This window comes from Procambarus clarkii, chromosome 91 (assembly GCF_040958095.1).
Source record: "Procambarus clarkii isolate CNS0578487 chromosome 91, FALCON_Pclarkii_2.0, whole genome shotgun sequence".
NCBI classification, from domain to species: Eukaryota; Metazoa; Arthropoda; class Malacostraca; order Decapoda; family Cambaridae; genus Procambarus; species Procambarus clarkii.
In genome coordinates, this window is record NC_091240.1 from 16,919,235 (window position 1) to 16,942,539 (window position 23,305).

The 23,305-nt window shown below is 42.2% G+C and overlaps 2 protein-coding genes across 4 annotated transcripts in view; one reads left to right on the plus strand and one right to left on the minus strand.

The window, feature by feature from the left end:
- LOC123773869 (soluble calcium-activated nucleotidase 1) overlaps positions 1-23,305 on the plus strand; it is a 348,537-nt gene that overhangs the window by 269,115 nt on the left and 56,117 nt on the right. The window lies entirely within an intron of this gene.
- Positions 1-23,305, minus strand: part of LOC138349630 (soluble calcium-activated nucleotidase 1-like) — a 145,452-nt gene that overhangs the window by 76,378 nt on the left and 45,769 nt on the right. The window contains exon 5 of the mRNA XM_069318834.1: positions 10,097-10,340. Coding sequence (XP_069174935.1) covers positions 10,097-10,340 — 244 coding nt within the window. The remainder of the gene's footprint in view (positions 1-10,096; positions 10,341-23,305) is intronic.

The following is a 23,305-nucleotide window of genomic DNA, read 5'->3' on the forward strand; positions in this document are numbered from 1 at the left end:
TAACACAGAAGATGACTCACTATCACTTCAAGTTGACCTAAATAGGGTTTTGAAATGGTCAACGGATTGGCAGATGCAGTTTAATGCTGATAAATGTAAAGTTCGAGGCTAAATTATGATAATAGAGTTACAAGATACGAGCTAAATGGTGTTGAGATTGCGAAGTCGGATTCCGAAAGGGATCTGGGAGTTATGATTAGTAAGAATTTGAAACAAAAGGATCAATGCATGAATGTTCGTAAAATGGCAAATAGGACACTGGGATTTATTAATCGAAGCGTTAGTAACAAGACACCTGGAGTGGTTCTGTCAGGTGATTGGAATGTCTTGGGGATGGGGTGTGGGCTAGACGTGAACCCAGCGACAGGTGACGGAAAAGGGGATTTCGATGTGGATTCAAAATATAACCTATTTAAAAACATTCTAAGCAAAGCCCAGGAACGTAGTATACCATATAAATTGAATAGATCGAAAACTAATGATCCAAAGTGGATAACAAAGGATCTGAAGAACCTTATAGGTAAAAAGAGAGCGTGGTACAAAAGGATTAAGAATGGGGAAGTTAGTTTAGAACAGGAATTCGTACAACTGGTTAGAAATGTTAAAAAAGAGATAAGGAAAGCAAAAAGAAACTACGAAGTTTGCATAGCAGGGCAAGCGAAGACAAATCCTAAAGGGTTTTTTCAGTTATATCGAACTAAGACTAGGGAAAGGATAGGTCCAATAAAAACCGAGACACGTCAAATAACGGATAATGACGAGGAGATGAGTAGTATTTTTAATAAATATTTTATATCTGTATTTACTAAAGAGGAACTTAACAATATGCCTTCAGTCGAACAAATATATGTGGGTGGGGACGAGGACAGGTTGAATAGTTTAGCAGTTACCAGGGAGGATGTAATTAAACAAATACAGTGGAACCTCTTAACGTGTGGCTCTATTAACGAGTTTTTCCAGTAACGAGCAAGCCACTCGCAGCAAATTTGTCTCTATTGACGAGCTCGCCTCTATTAACCCTTACACTGCTCAGGGGTCCTTGGGACATTTACACCCCTGTGCGCAAGAAAAAAAAAATTCAAAAATTTTTTTTTGTCTTCTAAACATGTTAATTTGTGTCCCCTGAGCACGGAAAAAATAAAAAAAAATCGTAGGTGACATATTTTGGGCGCAATTGACCAAGGAAGTCTGGCAAAAAGTGGGCGTTGACAGAGCGGTCGTCAGACCCGGTCAGCGTCACCCGCGTTGACAGATGGGAGTTGCCACAAAGATATTATTACCTAATTGTTTCAATGTCTCCGATTGATTTTTTCTTAGTTTTTTTGCAGTAATATTATTCAATAGTGTGTATTGTAATATATTTATATAATAAAAGTGGTTAATAATCGCTATACTCAAAAGTATGATGTGCATATTAGTGATTCAATTATTATGTTTATAAAACTATAAACAAATAGTTTTGCTGCTATTACACTCTATACACAGGTTATATATAAGTATCTACATGTTTTGGTCACCATAACGAACCACTAAGTTGGTATTGAGAGTCGAAAAGCAACGAGGAGTTACCGCCACACACCAGCCAGCCACTCGCTGCCACTCCCTCAACACACGCACTAAACTTTCTTCCCCAACAATACCAGTTGTGGTATTATTACATTATATACAGACGTTATATATAAGTATGTATATATTTTGTTTACCACAACTGTACAGCTAAGCTGATATAGTTAGTTCAGGCACTAAGAGTCGTCGCTATACACAGATGGAGGCTGGCGGCTCCCTCACTCTTTCAAGGTCACACGCACTAAACTTTCTCCCCCAACAATACCTTTTGCAGTGTTATTACCCAATATACACATATTATATATAAATATCTACATGTTTTATGCACCGTAACTGTACACCTAAGCTTCTAGTGCTCCCAAAGAGCATAGTGGCCACCCTCTAAACAGCTAGACAAATCGTGCAGACGACGTCACCTCCGTCACCCATATGGCTCCTCCCAGCATAATCCTTTTGCTGTTATTGCACTAATACACACATTATATATAAGTATCTACATTTGTGTTCACCATAGAGAACCACTGAGCTGGTATGGTGAATGCAAACAATAACAGGTAGCCACACAGTCAGTAAACGATGCTGTCTCCCTCCATCTCTCAGCATCACTCCTCCCACAGCGCTAATTATTACAACAATCCTGCTATTATCACAACCCTGGTTATTTATATCACAGTCATTGGTCATCTGTAATATTGTCATCGCTAAATAATAACAATTATATATTTATTTTGACATTTTTCGGGGATGCTGTGGTCACAAGCTGAACATCAATGCTGTTCGCTCATGCTGCGTGCGCCGGCCTTGGTTGCTCCAACAGTACTGTGCCTCTCACACCTGAGAATTTTGCCCACGATTTTTTTTTTAAAATGGCATCTGTTTACAAGAGCCCTGAGGAAGCTACTGTGAACCCCGTGTAGCCGCGGGCCATTTGAATCAGGCCTGGCACCCTATGGCGTATATATACGCCATGCGCACCATGGGACATGTTACTCAGGGCGTATATATACGCCATGCGCAGTTTAAGGGTTAACGAGCAAAACCACATGGTGCTTCCTAGCATCTCGCGGGTTCTCGCAAATTCTCGGACACCTCCGACGCCAGTGTTGTTGTTGTATCGCACACGACAAGCATCCCTCTGGATTTATTTGAGCTTTTCTTTGGGGTTTAGTGGTTTTGCGACTACAATGTGTAACACACGATGTCTCCAAAGAAGCTGCTTGCTAAAGATAGTGTTGTCAAGAGGAAGAAAGACACAATTACTGTGGATTTAAAGAAGGAAATTATAGCAAAGCATGAGTGTGGTGTCTGTGTGACTGATCTCACAAGGGAGTATGGCAGGTCCTCATCAACAATTTACACCATTAGTAAGGGAATGAGGAGGTAAGGGAGGATGCTGCCTCTTCCACTGAGATCAGGGAAGTGTTTGGAATGTTTGAAAAGGTGAACGCATTCTTGGAAAAGCTGCCTTGATACAGCAGTGACAACCCGGTGTGTGTGAAAATGTTTAATTAATTTATCACTTTGTGATAATTTGAAATGAAATTTGAGTGAAATTCCCAAGAAGAGAGAGTCCGCCTGACTCAGAGGTGGATTCTCCTTCCACACCATAACTCCTCTCCTCCTTCCCACTTCTCCATCGTCTCCCTCAAGCCAGCAACTACTCTTCATAAGGTAAAGTAAATATTAAAACACTACAACAAAACATTTATATTTACATGTGCAGTATTATATTTACATAAAAAAAAGTCATACAAGTATGGATGTTTTTGGGAGTGGAACAGATTAAATTTATTTCCTTTATTTTAAATGGGGAAATTTGTTTCTTAAGACGAGTTTTCCAGGTAACGAGCTCGGTGCCAGAACCGATTAAACTCGTTAATAGAGGTTCCACTGTCTGTGTGTGTGTGTGTGTGTGTGTGTGTGTGTGTGTGTGTGTGTGTGTGTGTGTGTGTGTGTGTGTGTGTGTGTGTGTGTGTGTGTGTGTGTGTGCGTGTGTAATTACCTAAGTGTAATTACCTAAGTGTAGTTACAGGATGAGAGCTACGCTCGTGGTGTCCCGTCTTCCCAGCACTCTTTGTCATATAACGCTTTGAAACTACTGACGGTCTTGGCCTCCACCACCTTCTCACTTAACTTGTTCCAACCGTCTACCACTCTATTTACGAAGGTGAATTTTCTTATATTTCTTCGGCATCTGTGTTTAGCTAGTTTAAATCTATGACCTCTTGTTCTTGAAGTTCCAGGTCTCAGGAAGTCTTCCCTGTCGATTTTATCAATTCCTGTTACTATTTTGTACGTAGTGATCATATCACCTCTTTTTCTTCTGTCTTCTAGTTTTGGCATATTTAATGCTTCTAACCTCTCCTCGTAGCTCTTGCCCTTCAGTTCTGGGAGCCACTTAGTAGCATGTCTTTGCACCTTTTCCAGTTTGTTGATGTGCTTCTTAAGATATGGGCACCACACAACAGCTGCATATTCTAGCTTTGGCCTAACAAAAGTAATGAACAATTTCTTTAGTATATCGCCATCCATGTATTTAAATGCAATTCTGAAGTTAGAAAGCGTGGCATAGGCTCCTTGCACAATATTCTTTATGTGGTCCTCAGGTGATAGTTTTCTATCTAGAACCACTCCTAGATCTCTTTCTTTATCAGAATTCTTTAAAGATTTCTCACATAATATATAGGTTGTGTGGGGTCTATGTTCTCCTATTCCACATTCCATAACATGACATTTATTAACATTAAATTCCATTTGCCAAGTGGTGCTCCATATACTTATTTTGTCCAGGTCTTCTTGAAGGGCATGACAATCATCTAAATTTCTTATCCTTCCTATTATCTTAGCATCATCAGCAAACATGTTCATATAATTCTGTATACCAACTGGTAGATCATTTATGTACACAATAAACATCACTGGTGCAAGAACTGAACCCTGTGGTACTCCACTTGTGACATTTCTCCATTCAGATACATTGCCTCTGATTACTGCCCTCATTTTCCTATCAGTCAGAAAATTTTTCATCCATGATAGAAGCTTACCTGTCACCCCTCCAATATTTTCCAGTTTCCAGAACAACCTCTTATGTGGAACTCTGTCGAAAGCCTTTTTTAGGTCCAGACAGATGCAGTCAACCCAACCATCTCTTTCCTGTAATATCTCTGTGGCTCGATCATAGAAACTGAGTAAATTCGATACACAGGATCTTCCAGATCGAAAACCATACTGTCTGTCTGATATTATATCATTTCTCTCCAGGTGTTCTACCCATTTAGTTTTGATTAGTTTTTCCAATATTTTGACTATTACACTTGTCAATGATACAGGTCTATAATTAAGGGGGTCTTCCCTGCTGCCACTTTTGTAGATTGGAACTATGTTAGCCTTTTTCCACCCATCAGCTACGATTCCTGTACACAGGGATGCCTGAAATATCAGTTGAAGAGGAATGCTGAGCTCAGGTGCACATTCTCTCAGACCCATGGTGAAACTCCATCCGGACCAACTGCTTTGTTCTTACTTAGCTCCTTGAGCATTTTTTCCATTTCGTCTCTAGACACCTCTATGTGCTCTATGTTGTTCTCTGGAATTCATATTGTATCTGGTTCCCTGAAGATTTCATTTTGTACAAACACACTTCGGAACTTTTCGTTTATTGTTTCACACATTTCCTTTTCATCTTCCGTGAATCTATTTCCCATTTTCAACCTCTGAATATTATCCTTTACCTGCAATTTGTTGTTTATGAATTTATAGAATAGACCTGGTTCTGTTTTACATTTGTCTGCAATCCCTTTTTCAAAATTTCTTTCTGCCTCTCTCCTCACTGCCGTGTAGTTGTTTCTCGCATCTTTGTATCGCTGGTATGTTTGGGGGTTTGGCCTCTTCCTGTATTGATTCCATTTTTGTGTCTTTTGGTCTCTAGCCCTCTCGCAATTTCTATTGAACAAATCCTGTTTCCTAGTTCTGCATCTCTGTTTTGGTATAAATTTTTTTGTGCCTTTATCATATATTTCACAAAACTTGACATACATCTCATTCACTTCCTTGCCTAGCATCAAGTCTGTCCAATTATACTCACTAAAAAAATTTCTAAGGTCACCATAATGACCTCTCCTGAAGTCTGGTTTTTCAACTGCTTCAACCTCCTTATTTTCTTCCAGCTTATAACGCATTGCATACTTTATTCCCAAAAAGACATGGTCTCTTTTACCCAAGGGAGGAAGATACTGAATGTCAAATATCTCTTCCTCCTTCCTGGTAAATATCAAATCTAGCATGGAGGGAACGTCCCCTTCCCTCATCCTCGTAGCTTGTTTAACATGTTGATACAAGAATGTTTCCAGGATGAGGTCTACAAATTTACAGGTCCAAAAATCTTCTGTTTTAGCTTCATATGCTTCCCAGTCTATGGATTTCAAGTTGAAGTCACCGACTATCAACAGTCGTGATCTATCGTTATCCGCTCTCGCTATAATCGCTCTCATTATTGTTATAAGACCTTCACGTTTACTCTCTAGCTCCTCCTTTGACCATGTGCTGCTTGGCGGTGGACTATATGCATTTATTATCATTAGTTTATCATCCTCATGGCAGATCTCTAGTGCTATTATGTCAACTTCTTGTGGATTGGCAGTCATTATTTCGTTCACCTTTAGGTGTTCTTTTACCAGCACAGCAACGCCACCGCCTTTCCTAATTTTTCTGTCCCGTCTCCAAATTGAGTAGCCCCTTGGGAATATGACCTCATTTAAAATAACATCTTCAAGTTTTGTCTCCGTGAGTGCAACAATGTCTGGTGTCTGCAGCTGTATTACATCACTTAACTCCAGTATCTTCGATCTCACTCCATCTATGTTGGTGTATGCAATCTTCAGGAACTTGTTCCCCCTTTCCTTATTCTTCACTCCCCCTCTCACTAATGATCTTGTTGGTTTGCCTTTATGTACCACTTTACTGGTTTGCCTACCCCTATCACTTTGTAGAAAAAAGAATTTATTTCTTCTTCATTCCTGCTCTCATTTAAATGTTTTGCCTCGGCGAGGTTCAGTTTCAGCTTCTCTCTATCTTCTTTTGAAAGATCTCGTCTTAACGACCACCCTTTCCCATCCTCATCACTTTGCAATTTTCTAGCATTCCTTAGTACTTCTTCCATCTGTTTGGCACCGTTTAGGGTGATCCTCAAAGGTCGATCTTTCCCTTTTACGTACCTGCCTATTCTCCTGTAGTCACACACATTCTCTTTGGTTGTAAGACCTTCTACGAGGCCAACAATTTTATCTCCTACTTTAGCTTCTTCTACAGCTCTTTCTGACCTAGATGTTATCGCCTTTTCTTTGCAGCCAAAAATGATCAGGGACTTACTCCGATCAACTGTGTTTTGCACCAACTTCGGGTTAGATGCCAATTCTTTTCTCACTTCCAGCCTAATGTTTGTTTTATCTTGGTTGCTGCAGTGTTTGACTTCCTTTACTGCTTCTTCTATTTTTTCCTTCTCCTTGGCCACTTGTGCATAAGTGAGTTGCATATCTTTCTTGCACTGTTCTATTCCCTGTGTAACTTCCTCCATCTGTGCTGACAAAAGCTGTTTCTCCTGTTGAATTTCCTTGCCTAACCTATTGTAGTCATTTATGTTTAAATTTACTTTAACTTCTTCCAAAGCTATTTTTAAGAGTTTATTTTCTTCTTCCATGGCTTTGCAATTTGTTTCCAATTGATTCTTATCCTTGCGCAAGTCTTTCACTAAACCCTCAAGACATAAAACTTTGCTATTCAAATGGTCATTACTTTCTTTCAATTTACTAATTATTTCTACATGAGAGTTCACTATATTATCTAAATTTACCAACTTGTTATGTAGACTGCTAATATCAATGCTTTCTTCATTGAATCCCTCAAAATCAAGCTCTGTTTTGTTTTTCCCCTTGCCAGTGGCCATCTTGAATGTTCTTCTCTGCACTGTAAACACTAGGGCAACTTTTTCTCATCCGATTTTTCGCTTCCCTTGGCACTTTCCTGTTATCTCACCTATTTTTCAAGAGCACTATACCTTTATGTTCTCTGGGACACCACTCACTACCATCAACCTGTACTACAATACTTAGGATTGTTGAAATATGCTGGAGCTCCTCTGCTGCAAGTGTTGACCCTAGGGGTGTCACCTTTTAAGGGGTGGTTTATGGTGTTACATTACATTGAACGCTGGTTTTCTGTGGAAGCTACGTCAGCTTCCTGGAGCTACATAGCCCAACATATGTAAAAGGAGGACTTACCCAGGAGGTGGCCACACAGCGTGCCTCAACTCAAAGAAGAGACAACTGGCTGTAACCTGCGACCCAAGGCAGAAGAAGAAGAATACTTCTTCTTCTTCGACCAGAAGAACCCTAAGCCCTAGCACAACCCTTCCGGGAGGCCTAAAAATGACCACCCCGGATGACCACTACCAACAAATCCGAAAGACGAGGCTGCTTGCAGAAACTGAGTTACAGCACTCTCCGCAAACAACAAAGGACAAAAGGGGGATGAAAATCTAAAAGCCAGAGCCTAAGCCGATTCCAAGGAGGGAGGACAGACTGCCGACACGCAAGGCAAGAGGCAAAGAACAGACACACCACCTCCCGGAGCTTCGGCGCCAACAGCTTCAACAGCGCAGTCGACATCCTGGTTGCTGAAGCCAGTGCCCCAGACGAAGGCCCAACATTTAACACATCACATCCTCCCCAAGCCAGTCCAAGAATAACTTGAGAAGGAAAAAGGAGCACAAGACCAGAGCCAAATGCCTCACGAAAATCCTCGCATTTAAACGTGCGGATCTGGCAAAACCATGCCATGCTCCCCGAGAGAAGAAAGGGCAGTCTGCTACCCAAGAACTATCCGTAATACATTCAATACAGGGAAGAAGAGCAGAACTCAAACGAGGATGGATCCATCACAGAGGTATAATCCAAGTCTCGCAGGAGGTAAGCCGCAAGAGCCTCCTGAACTATATTAGGTGGGACGTGAGAGGCAGAAAATCTCCAGAAAGAGGGTGCCAAGAAACCCATGGGAACCCAGAACCGATCTCGGGGAGGAGACGATCCCAAATCATACTCGTACAGGGAAGAGGGGTAAGAAACCCCCCGCCCCCCCCTGCAACAACAAACCCCGTGATGGGGGCACCAAAACCCAAGCGGGATCAAAGGGGGTCCAAGCCCTCCAAGCCAACTCCTCCCCAACCCCGGGAGCTTACAAGCCAGGCCCCAGGAGCTTCTGAGCCAGGCCCCAGGAGCTTCTGAGCCAGGCCCCGGGAGCTTCTGGGCCAGGCCCCAGGAGCTTCTGAACCAGGCCTCGGGAGCTTCTGGGCCAGGCCCCAGGAGCTTCTGAACCAGGCCCCGGGAGCTTCTGGGCCAGGCCCCAGGAGCTTCTGAACCAGGCCCCGGGAGCTTCTGGGCCAGGCCCCAGGAGCTTCTGAACCATGCCCCGGGAGCTTCTGAGCCAGGCCCTGGGAGCTTATGAGCCAGGCCCCGGAAGCTTCTGAACCATGCCCCGGGAGCTTCTGAGCCAGGCCCCGGGAGCTTCTGAACCATGCCCCGGGAGCTTATGAGCCAGGCCCCGGGAGCTTCTGAACCATGCCCCGGGAGCTTCTGAGCCAGGCCCCGGGAGCTTCTGAACCATGCCCCGGGAGCTTCTGAGCCAGGCCCTGGGAGCTTATGAGCCAGGCCCTAGGGCAGAGCCATCCTCCATGCCCTCAACCCCTGAAGAAAAGGTAGATTCCAGGGAAGAGACAGCAAAGAAGGGGAGGGTCTGCTGGTACGGACCCAGAAGCCTCAGGAGGAGGAGAAGGCTCAAATGCCTCCATCTCCACTTCGAATGGGGCAGTCCCCAAAGCCGCCCCTAGTCTCATCACCAACTAAACCTTGCCCCAACTCCGAAACCCTCAGATGTTTGGGAGCCAGCAGCAGGGAATAAGGGTTAAACAAGGCGAACTACACCACCGAGGAAAGACCTGAAGGCCCAGACTGAACTGACTGAACAGCTAGACCAAAGATTAACTTTTGGAAGCTACTGAGAGAATTCTACATAAAAAGCAACAAAATCCTACATTATCTTGGAAGTCACCTCTAAAACCCGTGGTGACATTACCACTACACAGATTCAACTTGGAGACAGTAGGACTCGTTATTTTATCAGAGGGCCAAGGCCAAACTTTTCCCTGGTCCATACTCTCACTGCCCTTCCTTATTTTTTTAATAATCTGTTAACATTAGTTGTATGCATTAGGATAAAATTAATAATACATTTAATACAATGTCTTGTATTAAATTATGTTTACTCATAACTGACTTAACTGTTGGCTAATGTGTGTTAATATTGTGATTTCAAACATCAATGAAAAAATTTACATTTATACAAAGCTATAAATTTCCAATCACAATTCATTATTTTAATGATTAGTATTAATATTTGGTGTCAAGTAGATAGCCAAGTTTGTTACAAAGCAAAAACCAAATGTGCCCAAATATAAATAATTAAAAACACAATAACTAACCTTTAATTTCTCTGCCACTACCATCAGGAAGTATAACCCAAGGAATTGCCTTGTGCTGGTGAAGATCAATTTCATATATGATACCAGTACGATCATCCACTGCATACAGCTTTCCATTATAAACAATTAGCTCTGACAGTTCCATTCCTCGGCCTCCATGTGCCATATTGGACTTTAAAGTTATAATATCCTTGTCCCATTCAACACTGACTTCTTCATTCTCTATATTGACTGTAAGATGTCCCTGAAAGGAACACATTATTTAAGAAAGCTAATACAGACTGACTTCAGTAACCCAACTGTTGTTACTGTGGATACTTTGTATACCTTCGCTGACAATCACATACTGGCAGGCAATGCTTATCAGACTTGTGCACTAAGAACACAACCTCCATCTTGTTAAGCCCAATGTCATATTTTGGATTGCATTAGACAGGTCATTCATTACCAAATCATAAAATAAAAATAAAAATTACTTATCAGCCTAACAATCTCAGATTTTCATGAAATTTGAAAGGATGGTAAAAAACTTGAAATAACTTACATTTGCAAAATTTTAGTGCTAAATGATACACGATAATCATAAGAGCATGGTTGCCAAAATGAAAATCCAGCGACAAATGTAATGAAATGACAATTTCTGGGTGAGCCCTGGTAGTTCCATGAAGCTACTATCTCTGATAGTGCCATACTACTAGGTCCCATCATTTGCAAAGTTCTATGGCCTACTGGGTACCAAGAGCCAGAACCTGGCCCCCCCCCCCACAAGAGGCACAAGGAGCAGAGGCATTTACATATTAACACTTTTGTGGCCCGATGCCACACATCATAAAACCAAAATATGCAGTACAATATGTCCGATGACGCACACGGCGTCAACAATTTTAAAATTGGAAAAAATACATTTATTGTCCAAATGCTTTGGGACTTGTTTTAAAACGTGCGCCAACATCTTCCCCATGATCTGCATAACCCACATGGCATCCCCACCCCTGGGCCTTTTTCTGGAGCAGGTGGAGGAGTTCCACCTAATGTTCAACTTATGCTCTACAATCATTATTGTGCTTACAATCGCTGTAAGTACAGATATTTTTATTAATTAGTTTATACATATGATATTGTGGTACAAACACTTTTGAAGGAAGCAACACAAAAATGAATGAAATGGTGTCATAAACAATGTCGGGAATGAATAATGACTGAAAACAATGAAGAAAAGCATTTGTTTTTCACATGATGATGTAATTTATTTTATGGTATTGGTGATGATGTTTTAATATTTGTTCTTATATACAAATACAGTGGTACCTCGCATAACGAATTTAATCCGTTCCATGTTCGTCATGTGAAACGGACGTCATACAAAACGAGTGTCCCACACGTAACCAGTGTGATGCACTGTGTTTATTGTGAAATTTCCCCAGTGTGCATGACATCAAATGTTCCCCAAAATATAATTTTTCTTTGTGAAATGATAAATTACCGTCCCTGAACATGTCTATGTAAAAATAATTACCAAATTCCACTTACTTTGGCTGTGAGGGTGTGGACAAGGTGCGCTGTGACGTCATCAGGGGCTGGTCGCCCGTGTGTGAAGCTCCCAGACACGGTCGCGCAGGCCATTCAAGCTCCGCGTGTTGCCATAAACATATTTTCAAATATTTTTTCTATGCATTTCCAATGCGGTTTTATTTGTTTCTTTTATTGTATATGATGCATATTTGTGACCTTTACAATATGTATACAGTAGAATGTTCATAATTTTCCATGAAACTGTGATACATGTGTCAGTAATGTGTCCACAATAAAAGTTTATTGTCACAATATTACGTGGTAAAAATTCACTAAAATTACAATATGTACAGTTTCACATACTATTTACACAGTAACACACTGTATTACACACTCAGTACTTTGGAGGTGCGTAATAGTCAACGAAGTAGTCCATGGTACACAGCGCGACTTTGCTCTCCTTGCACCAGCTACAGATAGATTTTCGTTTCCTGTTTCATCGTTATGTGTGCTTGCAAATAACGCACTTACGTGCACCCTTGGCTTTAGTACTTGTAGGTGGTATGTAGCCAAGCTTGTAAAGCATAAAGTAGTATTGAAACGATTATAGGAAAAGCTCAATTTGTAAGGTAGTCTTGAAAAGATCGCTTTGTAAGGTCCCACACAGGAAGAGATTCAGCTAGCCTCAAAGAGTGTCCATCAGTCAGGAAGAGATTCAGGTATTCTTGAAAATATCAGTGAACAACACCACCATGGAAGTCGCTAACACTGTTCATCTATGCTACTTGTATCAGATGCATCATCACTGAACGCAGAAAACGATTCATCTATGTATCATCTATATACATTAGAGATGGCAAGGGTGGGGCTCAGAGCTACACCTGGATACGCTCGCTGTATCATCCTCATAGGTGCTGTATCACTGGCATCCGACCGTTGGGTTAAGCCCTTATTGCGCCAAGCTTCACCAATGTTATGACCCTTATGTTCTTCAAACAATAGGGTCTGAATTGCACGACTGAGCACAGTCTTTCAATACCGTGTGGGACAGGTGTTTGAGAGCCAAAGGCACGTGTGCTACAAATGGTTGCTCACGCAGTACTAACCCAGCCAGCAGCCCTTGTCTTTCATATTCGTTATAGCAAAAGGTTCGTTCAGTGTTTGTTGGGTAGGCTGCTCCATTATGACAATCTTTCTTTGTTTCAAATGTGTTCCATTTCTTTTGTATTTGTCCCTTACGTCTCAATAATGGAGCAGCCTACCCAACAAACACTGAACGAACCTTTATGACATTTGTCCATTTTTCAAATTGTTTCAACAGTTCTTTTATTTTTCGTTTTTTTTTTTTTTTTTAAGAAACATGGAGCAGCCTACCTGCCGACCACCGAACGAACCTTTTTGACATTTGTTGTATATCAGACATTTCATTTCTTTTTTCCTACAAAAACGTCAATGCTTTGCAACATCTCAGCAGTCACCCTTTTATATCCCAGCATCATTAGCATCTTTAAACAAGAACAACATAAGTTATGTGCATCGTCGCAGGCGTCTAAGAATGTGCAAGAAGCAGCGCGACCCCACCGTGTGGTGTTGACGTTACTCAAACCAGCGTTCGTCATACGGGACGATTTGACGCCGATCGGGCCGTTCGTTACCCAAAATATTTGTCTTTTGGGGCAATCGTTATGCGAGGTACCACTGTATTCCTTTAAATCATTCTATTGTGAACAATTTGATACCAAACTGAACAATGTAGCACAAAAACATATGTCAGAAAGCTGATAGGAGTATAAACATTTGAATGTAGTGGAGAGCTCACGGGCAATGCACGGACTACAGTGGCACCTCGACATACGATTGCCCCTACTTACGATAATTTCGAGTTACGATGTAAATTTCATCAAAAAATGCGACTCGACATCCGATGGTGTCGTCGACTTCCGATATTTGTTGGTACACGTTCAGGTCGACCGAGCGCGTGGATCCCGGTCACGCAGCCGACCTGCCTCAGTTTACTACAGCTGCCCGCTTAGTGACGATCGCGCCTATAAGAAATTCCGCTTTTGTGGTGATTTTTTGCATTTTGAACATTAAAGTAATTATTATATATCATGCCATGAGTCCCAGGAAAGTCAGTGGTAAGGCTCAACATGTGAAAACCCATGTAAGGATGACCATAGAGCAGAAACAAGAGTACAGAATGTCTCTTCCTCAACAATTAAGAAAATGTGTGCAGCATGGGAAGAATTGCAAACCTTTGCTGAAACGACTCGCCCAAATCAAGCTGCAGTAGGTCGTTGCCTTAACCTATTCAATGATACTGTGATGCATCATTACAGACAAATGTTAAAACGAAGGGAAAAACAAACGTCTCTTGACAAATTTGTAGTGAGACAAACAAGCACTGAACCACAACCAGGTCCTAGTGGTATTCAGGCAAAACGTAGGAGAGAGAGTATCCTAGAGAAAACATCACTGCCTGATGTGATAATGGAAGGGGACTCCCCCTTCCAAACAGTAACAACTCTCCTCCTCCCCCCTCATCACCATCTTCCATACGCCATCAAGAGCCCTCCATAAAGGTAAGAGAAACTTTGGTACTGTATTGTAGTTAGAAAAAAACATTGTATTCAGTATAAAATATATTTGCATGTTAATATTATGGAGGATGGGAAACGGATTAATTCAATTCCCTTTATTTCTTATGGGAAAAATCGCTTCGACTTACGATATTTCGACTTGCAATCCGTCTCTGGGAACGGATTAGCATCGTAAGTCGAGGCCCCATTGTACTTGGCTGAGCGCGGCAGGTCTAAAGTACAGAAAAGTGAGACTTGTATGTTCTTATATGCAAATACTTGAATTCCCTTAAAGCATTCTATCTGCGAACAATTTGACACCAAATTGAACAATGCAGCACTAATATTAAGGTCAGAAAGCTGAAAATAGTATTAACTGGTTTTGTGTGGTAGTGAGTTTACGCTCAACGCTCACCTTGAGATGAGCGGGGAAGGGGGAGGGGGGGGGGGGAGGGGGGGTGGCATGTGCCGGGCACATGATAGTGTTAAGTTATTCATTTCACCCGAGGCCAGCTTCCTTCATGACCCAGCAGAAGGAAAAGTAATAATTATTAATTGCAACAATTATTATTATAATAATAATATAATTAATTATAATAATATAATTAATTAATAATTATTAAACTTCCTTCTGTTGGGTCACGAAGGAAGCCGCCTCGGGTGAAATGGGGCTGTGACGCTCTATGTCTGGAACACGTAGGTGCAGGGCTCAGACGTCCACCTCCTGGGACTCTTGCAGCCCAAGCTCTGCTTCGGGTGACTGGGGTTGTTCTAGCTCTTGCTGGGGTGGTGGTTCTCAGGCCCCAACCACGGCAGTCTCCAAGGTTGGAATCCCTGTGCCTACTTTTACCAACTTCGAGGTAAACTCTGAATCTGGAGCCGCTGGGTTAGTTCATTGTTACCTTCAACCTCACTCTGACAGTTCCTGAGATGGTACTGGAACCAACTGTAGTGGCGTTTGCTGTTCGATTCGAGACTTTCGGCTATGGAGAGGGGGGACCGGCTGCTTGGGTGACAGCTTCTCCCCCCCGTGTTAATCTACCCTGGTTTTGCACCCTTGAGGCGCCACTCCAGACCAACAACCAGAGCACAACTCCATAGTCTCCTGAGACTGATGGATGCCTACTACTACTATTCATTTATGACATCATCAAGGAAGGCACCCAGAAAGTCCGGAAAACAAAACAAAAACCAATTGAAACAAGACCATCAGCCACAAGAAGTGATTATAGAAATCCCCCCCCCCTAAACAATTAGACAAACAAAATAAATTTCATGTAACTATAGCTAGCTTTTTCACCCCACCTCTCTCATTTGAAGCGGGAGAAGTGGCACAGGCTGCAGTCAGCCAGTCACTACACCAAATGTTTGGAGAGTGATATAAAATCGTGCAACAACTTGGAGGGACTGTGTAAGGCAATCACAGTTGTTCTCACAGAAATTGGCATTTAATTACATTCAATGATGGTTTTCTGGATGAAGTCCCTTGTGGCTCCCTGAAGCTATTACATATGGAGAAGATAAAGATAAAGCCACTTATCAAGGAGGAGGGAGCACTGCAGGAATCAAAGTAGAAATTCCTGGTGGTGAGAGCTCACCAAAAGCCACACATGGGCACTGGGTCACACACCTCCTTAGTCTACCATCTGCCACCCACCTCCTTAGTCTACCATCAGCCACCCACCACCTTAGTCTACCATCAGCCACCCACCACCTTAGTCTACCATCAGCCACCCACCACCTTAGTCTACCATCAGCCACCCACCACCTTAGTCTACCATCAGCCACCCACCACCTTAGTCTACCATCAGCCACCCACCACCTTAGTCTACCATCAGCCACCCACCACCTTAGTCTACCATCAGCCACCCACCACCTTAGTCTACCATCAGCCACCCACCACCTTAGTCTACCATCAGCCACCCACCACCTTAGTCTACCATCAGCCACCCACCACCTTAGTCTACCATCAGCCACCCACCACCTTAGTCTACCATCAGCCACCCACCTCCTTAGTCTACCATCAGCCACCCACCTTCTTACCTTGAGGTTACCTTGAGGTGCTTCCGGGGCTTAGTGTCCCCGCGGCCCGGTCGTCGACCAGGCCTCCTGGTTGCTGGACTCATCAACCAGGCTGTTAGACGCGGCTGCTCGCAGCCTGACGTATGAGTCACAGCCTGGTTGATCAGGTATAAGTCTACCATCAGATCTTAGTCTACCATCAGCCACCCACCTTCTTAGCCCTTAAACTGCACATGGCGTATCCATATGACCGGAGTAACATGTCCCACCGTGCGCATGGCATACATATATGACATATGGTGCCGGGCACGATTCAAATGTCCCGCGGTGTAAAGGGGTCACCCGTATCGAAGCCAGGGGCGATTGTAAACAGACGCCATCTTGAAAAATCTAGCGCAGGCCTCTTTTGTCTCGCAGGCCATAGTTACTGACCAGACACCATGGCGAGCGCATCACGACCCAGCATCCGTCCTCGTTCAGCGCACAGCTCCGTGTAGTCATTGACCAAAGACGAAATTACTAATGAATTGTTCATAGACATTGATGAACCTGATATTGATGACTCAGATATAGATGAGGACTATACACAACCTGAGGATATTGAAACAATGGATAGCGAGAGTGAACATGTTTCTGCTACAAGGGTGAGGATGCCACGAGAGTCACCCGCTACTCAACACCACTCAACACCACGCCCAAACACACATTTCATGTGTTACATTGCCAGATTATGATATGATCGACAAGTCTGAAGCAGGTGAATCATTCTCTGGTTTTAGTGATTCAGACTCGGAGAATAGTTTTGCTACGCCTGCCAGTGCCAGTCAAAGTTTCATCGCATCAGCAGCCCGCCCAGCCAAGTGCCGCCGCATGGAACAATATGGCGGCAATGAGAAACAAATCCCCCTCATCTTCAATTACTTTTCCCGCAATGTCTCTTCCTGTCCCTACTGTTGCTAGACCTGCTTCAGCTCCTGGTCCACGGATTCCTCGCCGTGGTTCAGCTGTTGCCTATCGGAAGACAGCAGGTTTATTTGTGTGGAGTGATGGGGAAGATTTTGTTCCACAAATTCCCGCCTTTGACAAAGATGTGGGAATCACATATTTTTTCCCTGTTACAGGTGATGAAATGAGTGAAATGGACTTCTTCACTGCATATGTTGATGAGCCGCTCATGGAACACATTGTTCACAAAACGAACAGACTTGCTTGCAGCTGATCTCATTGAAGGTGAGGATGTATCAGAATTTTCATGATTACAGCGTTGGAAAGAGACGACTGTAGGTGAACTGTGTGTGTTTTTCGCCATATGTATGTTGATGAAACATTGTGTGAAACACATAATATCCCATTACTGCAGCAAAGACAACACTGTTCCAACACCATTGTTCACAAAATATATGTCTCGAGACTGATTTCTGATACTCCTACAATGTCTTCATTTTGCAAATAGTGCAGACGAGAGACAGGATGATAGGCTTTGGAGGGTGAGGCACGTGCTAAATGACCTGATTGGAAAGTTCCGAGATTACTACGTACCAGCTCAGAAGCTGGTTATTGATGAATCCCTGGTGCTTTTCAAAGGACGTGCTGCCTTCAAGCAGTATATTCCCTCAAAACGTCACCCATTTGGACTGAAATTCTTTGTGCTCTGTGACTGTGAATCAGGAATGGTGTTACACATGATACTGTATTCCGCCACAAATGTAGATATTCCTGCTAATGACGAACATGGCTTCTCAGGTAGTGTGGTGAAGGCACTGCTTGCACCATATCTGAACAAGGGCCAAATATTGTACACAACTATTATACCAGTCCCTTACTAACGAAATTCTTGCTTGATAATAAGACTGGAGTGTGTGGCACAGTAAAGCCAAAACGAAGGGAAATGCCTGTGTTTGACACTGCTATGCATGTAGATGATTGTGAGGTAAGAAAAAGTGGTGCAATGCTCTGGGAAGAATCCCCACAGCCCCCCGGAGAACCAACAAATCCAGATTCCACAGAGGTAGCGAGCACTGCCTGCTGACATGTGAGATGAAAAGCATAAAAGAGAAATACCATATCCCACAGGATCGACACGAACAGCTTCAGCAGAGCAGACAATGCACACATAGGGGTAGCGGGTAGGCAGACCAGTAAAATGGTACAAAAAGGCAAACCAACGAAATCACTAGAGAAAGGGGGAGTGAAGAATAAGGAGAAGGGGGAACATGTTTCTGAAAATTGCATATACCAACATAGATGGAGTGGAGTTAAGTGATGTAATACAGCTGCGGACACCGAATATTATTGCACTCATGGAGGCAAAACTTGAAGATGATATTTTAAATGAGGTCATATTCCCAAGGGGCTACTCAGTCTGGAGACAGGACAGAAAAATTAAGAAAGGCAGTGGCATTACTATGCTGGTGAAAGAACCCCTAAAGGTAAACAAAATAATGATTGCCAATCCATGAGAAGTTGACATAATAGCACTAGAGATCTCCAATCAGGATGATAAACTAACGATCAAAAATGCATATAGTACACCGCCATGTAACACATGGTCAGAGGAGGAGCTGGATAATAAACGTTAGGGTCTTATAACAATAATGAGAGAGATTATAGCAAGAGCTGATAAAGATAGATCACAACTGTTGGTAGTCGGCAACTTCAATTTGAAATCCATAGACTAGAAAGCATATGAAGCTAGAACAGAGGATTTTTGAACTTCCTGATCAAACCACACACTAGAATGTGAAGGGACGACGACGTTTCGGTTCGTCCTGGACCATTCTCAAGTCATTTGTGAGAATCCAAAGTCACAATCGACTTGAGAATGGTCCAGAACGGACCAAAACATCCTCGTCACTTCACTTTCTAGTGTGTGGTTTGGTCAACATATTTCTGCCACATTATTGTGACTCCTCGTCTGAATTTTTGGACTTGTAGATTCGTAAACCTCATCCTGGAAACATTGGCGTTTCAACATATTAACCCTTAAAGTGCGCATCACGTCATATGACGTGTTGGATGTTGTTCCAGTCAACTGCGCATCACGTCATATGACGTGTTGGAGTACTGCGCAAGATTTAAACGGCCCGCGGATACACAGGGTTCACCACACCTTCATCAGGGCTCTTGTAAACAGACGCCATTTAAAAAAAAAATCGTGGGCCAAACTCCCGGGTGTTATTGGCCTCGGTATTGAGTGAGCAACCAAGCCTGGCGCAGGCAGCATGAGCTAACAGCACTGCTGTTCAGCTTGTGACCACAGCATCGCCTAAAAATGCCAAAATATACTTTTTCATGCTATTATGTAGCAATGATATTATTACAGAAGACCCCTGACTGTGATAAAACTGACCAGGGTTCTGATAATAGCAAGATTGTGGTGATATTTAGCGCTGTGTGCCATGGAGGGAGGAGTAATGCTGTGGGAGGGAGGGTGGTGGCGATGTCTTCTGACTGTGTGTGGCCACCTTTTATTGACTGCACTCACCATACCAGCTTAGTGGTTCGCTATGGTGAACACAAATGTTCTGATATATAACGCAAATGATACTTATATATAACGTGTGTATAGAGGGTATAAACAGCAAGGGAAGGTTTGGAGCCGCCATTTTGGCGAGGGCGGTGGCGTCATCTGCACGACGCCACCGTGCAGACGACGGTGTTGTTTACTGGTTACCACGATGGTCTTTGGGCACCATACCAGTTTATTTGTACAAGTATGGTGAATAAAACAGGTAGATATTTATATATAATGTGTGTATATAGCGTAATAACACCACACAGTATTGTTGGAGGAGAAATATTAGTGCGTCTGGCCTTGAGGACAGCAGCCATCAGCTGACTGTGTGAGGTCCTACGTCTTTGTGCCTTTACTCACCATACAAGCTTAGATGTACAGTTATGGTGAACAAAACGTGTAGATACTTATATATAACGTCTGTATATAGTAAATTATAGCAAAAACAGTATTGTGGGAGGAGAATGTGGGCGAGTCAGATGACTTGAGGGAGGGCGGGAGTGGCTGGATGGTACACGGCGGTCACTCCTCGTTACTTTTTGACTCATAATAGCTACATAGTGGTTCGTTATAGTGAACAAAACATGCAGATACTTATATATAACCTGTGCTTATAGTGTAATAACCGACAAAGTATTTGTTCACTGATTGATGAACATAATTGAATCAACAATATGCACACCATATTTTTGAGTACAGCAATGATTCACTCATTTTATTATATAAATATATCAAACTACACACTATTGAATAATATTACAGCAAAAAAACTATGAAAAATCAATCAAAGACATTGAAATAATTAGGTAATTATCTCTTTGTGGCAACTCCGGCCTGACAGCTGGCGAGCAACAGACCGCCTGGGACGCATGCTGAGTCAGTGCCTATAATTTGCCAGACTTCCCCACCCTATAGCGGGCAATGTATGCCACTTACGATTTTTTTATTATTTTTCCCGAGATCAGTGAACACAAATTAATTAAAAAAATAATTTTGTTTTTTTTTCAAAATTACATGCGCCTGTGGAGAAGAAAGGATATTATACCCCTAGCATGTTAAGAGTTAAACAAGCTACAAGGATGAGGGAAGGGGATGTTCTCTCCACACTGGATTTTATATTTATCAGGAAAGAGGAAGAGATATTTGACATTCAGTACCTTCCTTCCTTGGATAAAAGTGACCATGTCTTTTTGGGAATAAAATATGCAATGCGTTATAATCTGGAAGAAAATGAGGTTGAAGCAGTTGAAAAACCTGATTTCAGGAGAGGTCATTATGTGGAACTCGGACATTTCTTCAAGAAATTTGACTGGAAAGATTTGCTGTTAGGACAAGAAGTAAATGAGATGTATGTCAAGTTTTGTGAAATATATGATAAAGGCACAACAAAATTTATACCAAAGCAGAGATGCAGAACTAGGAAACAGGATTGGTTCAACAGAAATTGCGAGAGGGCCAGTGACCAAAAACACACACATGGAATCATTATAGGAAGAGGCCAAACTCCCAAACATACCAGCGATACAAAGATGCAAGAAACAACTACACGACAGTGAGCAGAGAGGCAGAAAGAAATTTTGAAAAAGGGATTGCAGACAAATGTAAAGCAGAACCAGGTCTATTCTATAAATTCATAAACAACAAATTGCAGGTAAAGGATAATATTCAGAGGTTAAAGGGAAACAGATTCACGGAAAATGAAAAGGAAATGTGTGAAACATCAAACGAAAAGTTCCAATGTGTGTGTGTACAAAATGAAATCTTCAGGGAACCAGACACAATAAGAATTCTAGATAACAACAAAGTACATAGAGGTGTCTAGAGATGAAGTGGAAAAATGTTCAAGGAGCTAAGTAAGAATAAAGCAGTTGGTCCAGATGGAGTTTCACCATGGGTTCTGAGTGAATGTGGACCTGAGCTCAGCATTCCACTTCAACTGATTTTTCAGGCATCCCTGTGTAAAGGAGTTGTAGCCGATGTGTGGAAAAAGGCTAACGTAGTTCCAATCTACAAAAGTGGCAGCAGGGAAGACCCCCTCAATTATAGACCTGTATCATTGACAAGTGTAATAGTCAAAATACTGGAAAAATAATTAAAACTAAATGGGTAGAACACCTGGAGAAAAACTATATAATATCGGACAGACAGTATGGTTTTCAATCTGGAAGATCCTGTGTAATGAATTTACTCTGTTTCTATGATCGAGCCACAGAGATTTTACAGGAAAGAGATGGTTGGGTTGATTGCATCTTTCTGGACCTAAAAAAGGCTTTCGACAGAGTTCCACATAAGAGGTTGTTCTGGAAACTGGAATATATTGGAGGGGTAACAGGTAAGCTTCTAACATGGATGAAAAATTTCCTAGCTGATAGAAAAATCAGGGCCATAATCAGAAGCAATGTATCAGATTGGAGAAATGTCACAAGTGGAGCACCATAGGGTTCAGTTCTTGCACCGGTAATGTTCATTGTCTACATAAACAATCTACCAGTTGGAATACAAAATTGTATGAACATGTTTGCTGATGATGCTAAGATAATAGGGAAGATAAGAAACTTAGATGATTGTCATGCCCTTCTAGAAAACCTGGACAAAATAAGTATATAGGCCAATGGAATTTAATGTGAATAAATGCTATGTGATGAAATGTGGAGTTGGAGAACATAGACCTCAACACAACCTATAAATTATGTGAGAAATCTTTAAAGAATTCTGACAAAGAAAGGGATCTAGGGACGGTTCTAGATAGAAAACTGTCACCTGAGGACCACATTAACCCTTCCACTGCTCAGGGGTCCTGAGGACATTTACACCCCTTTGCGCAAGAAAAAAAAATTCTAAATTTTTTTTCGTCTTCAAAACATGTTAACTTGTGTCTTCTGAGCACGGAAAAAATAATACAAAAATTCTATTGTACATACCAATGACACTATTGAGTCGACAAGTTGGCCGATGACGTCACAGAGCGTGAGCGCTTAAGGGTGCTGCATCAGGCAGCCGTCACTCACGGCCGCTCAGGAGGCCCGAGTTGCCGCAAATTTATTTTCGCAGAATTATTTACAGTATTCTTGGGTCATTTTACAAAAAATTTTTTTGCTAGTTTTGTTCCAATTATTACCACTAGACGTTGTATTGTAATAAAACTGGTAAAAACTCACTAGGCGCTCACATATTAGTGTCACAAGTATGCCCACCAAAATGGTATAATTTACAGGAAATATTCAATATAAACACTAAAATTAACTTGATATGTACATTTATTTACAAAAGAATTACACATTTAGTAGTCCTGGAGACTGTGATACTGTGCGAAACAGTCGATATGGCACAGAGGGACTGCACACGCTTCGCACCATGTTAACACCAATTTACGTTTCTGTGGCCTCAATTTGGTACTGGAACACACAACACACCGACACTGGCCTGCTGCACGAGATCCAGTTGGTGGTAATTTCTTGATTTGGTGTATCAGGAAGGCCTTCCTGTAAGCTAGTCTGGATGCCGGAGCATGGTTCAATATTGGGTCTCGAATGGGTCTTTGTATGCCAGGGGTGTCATTGCCAAATTTACCTAGTAACTGTT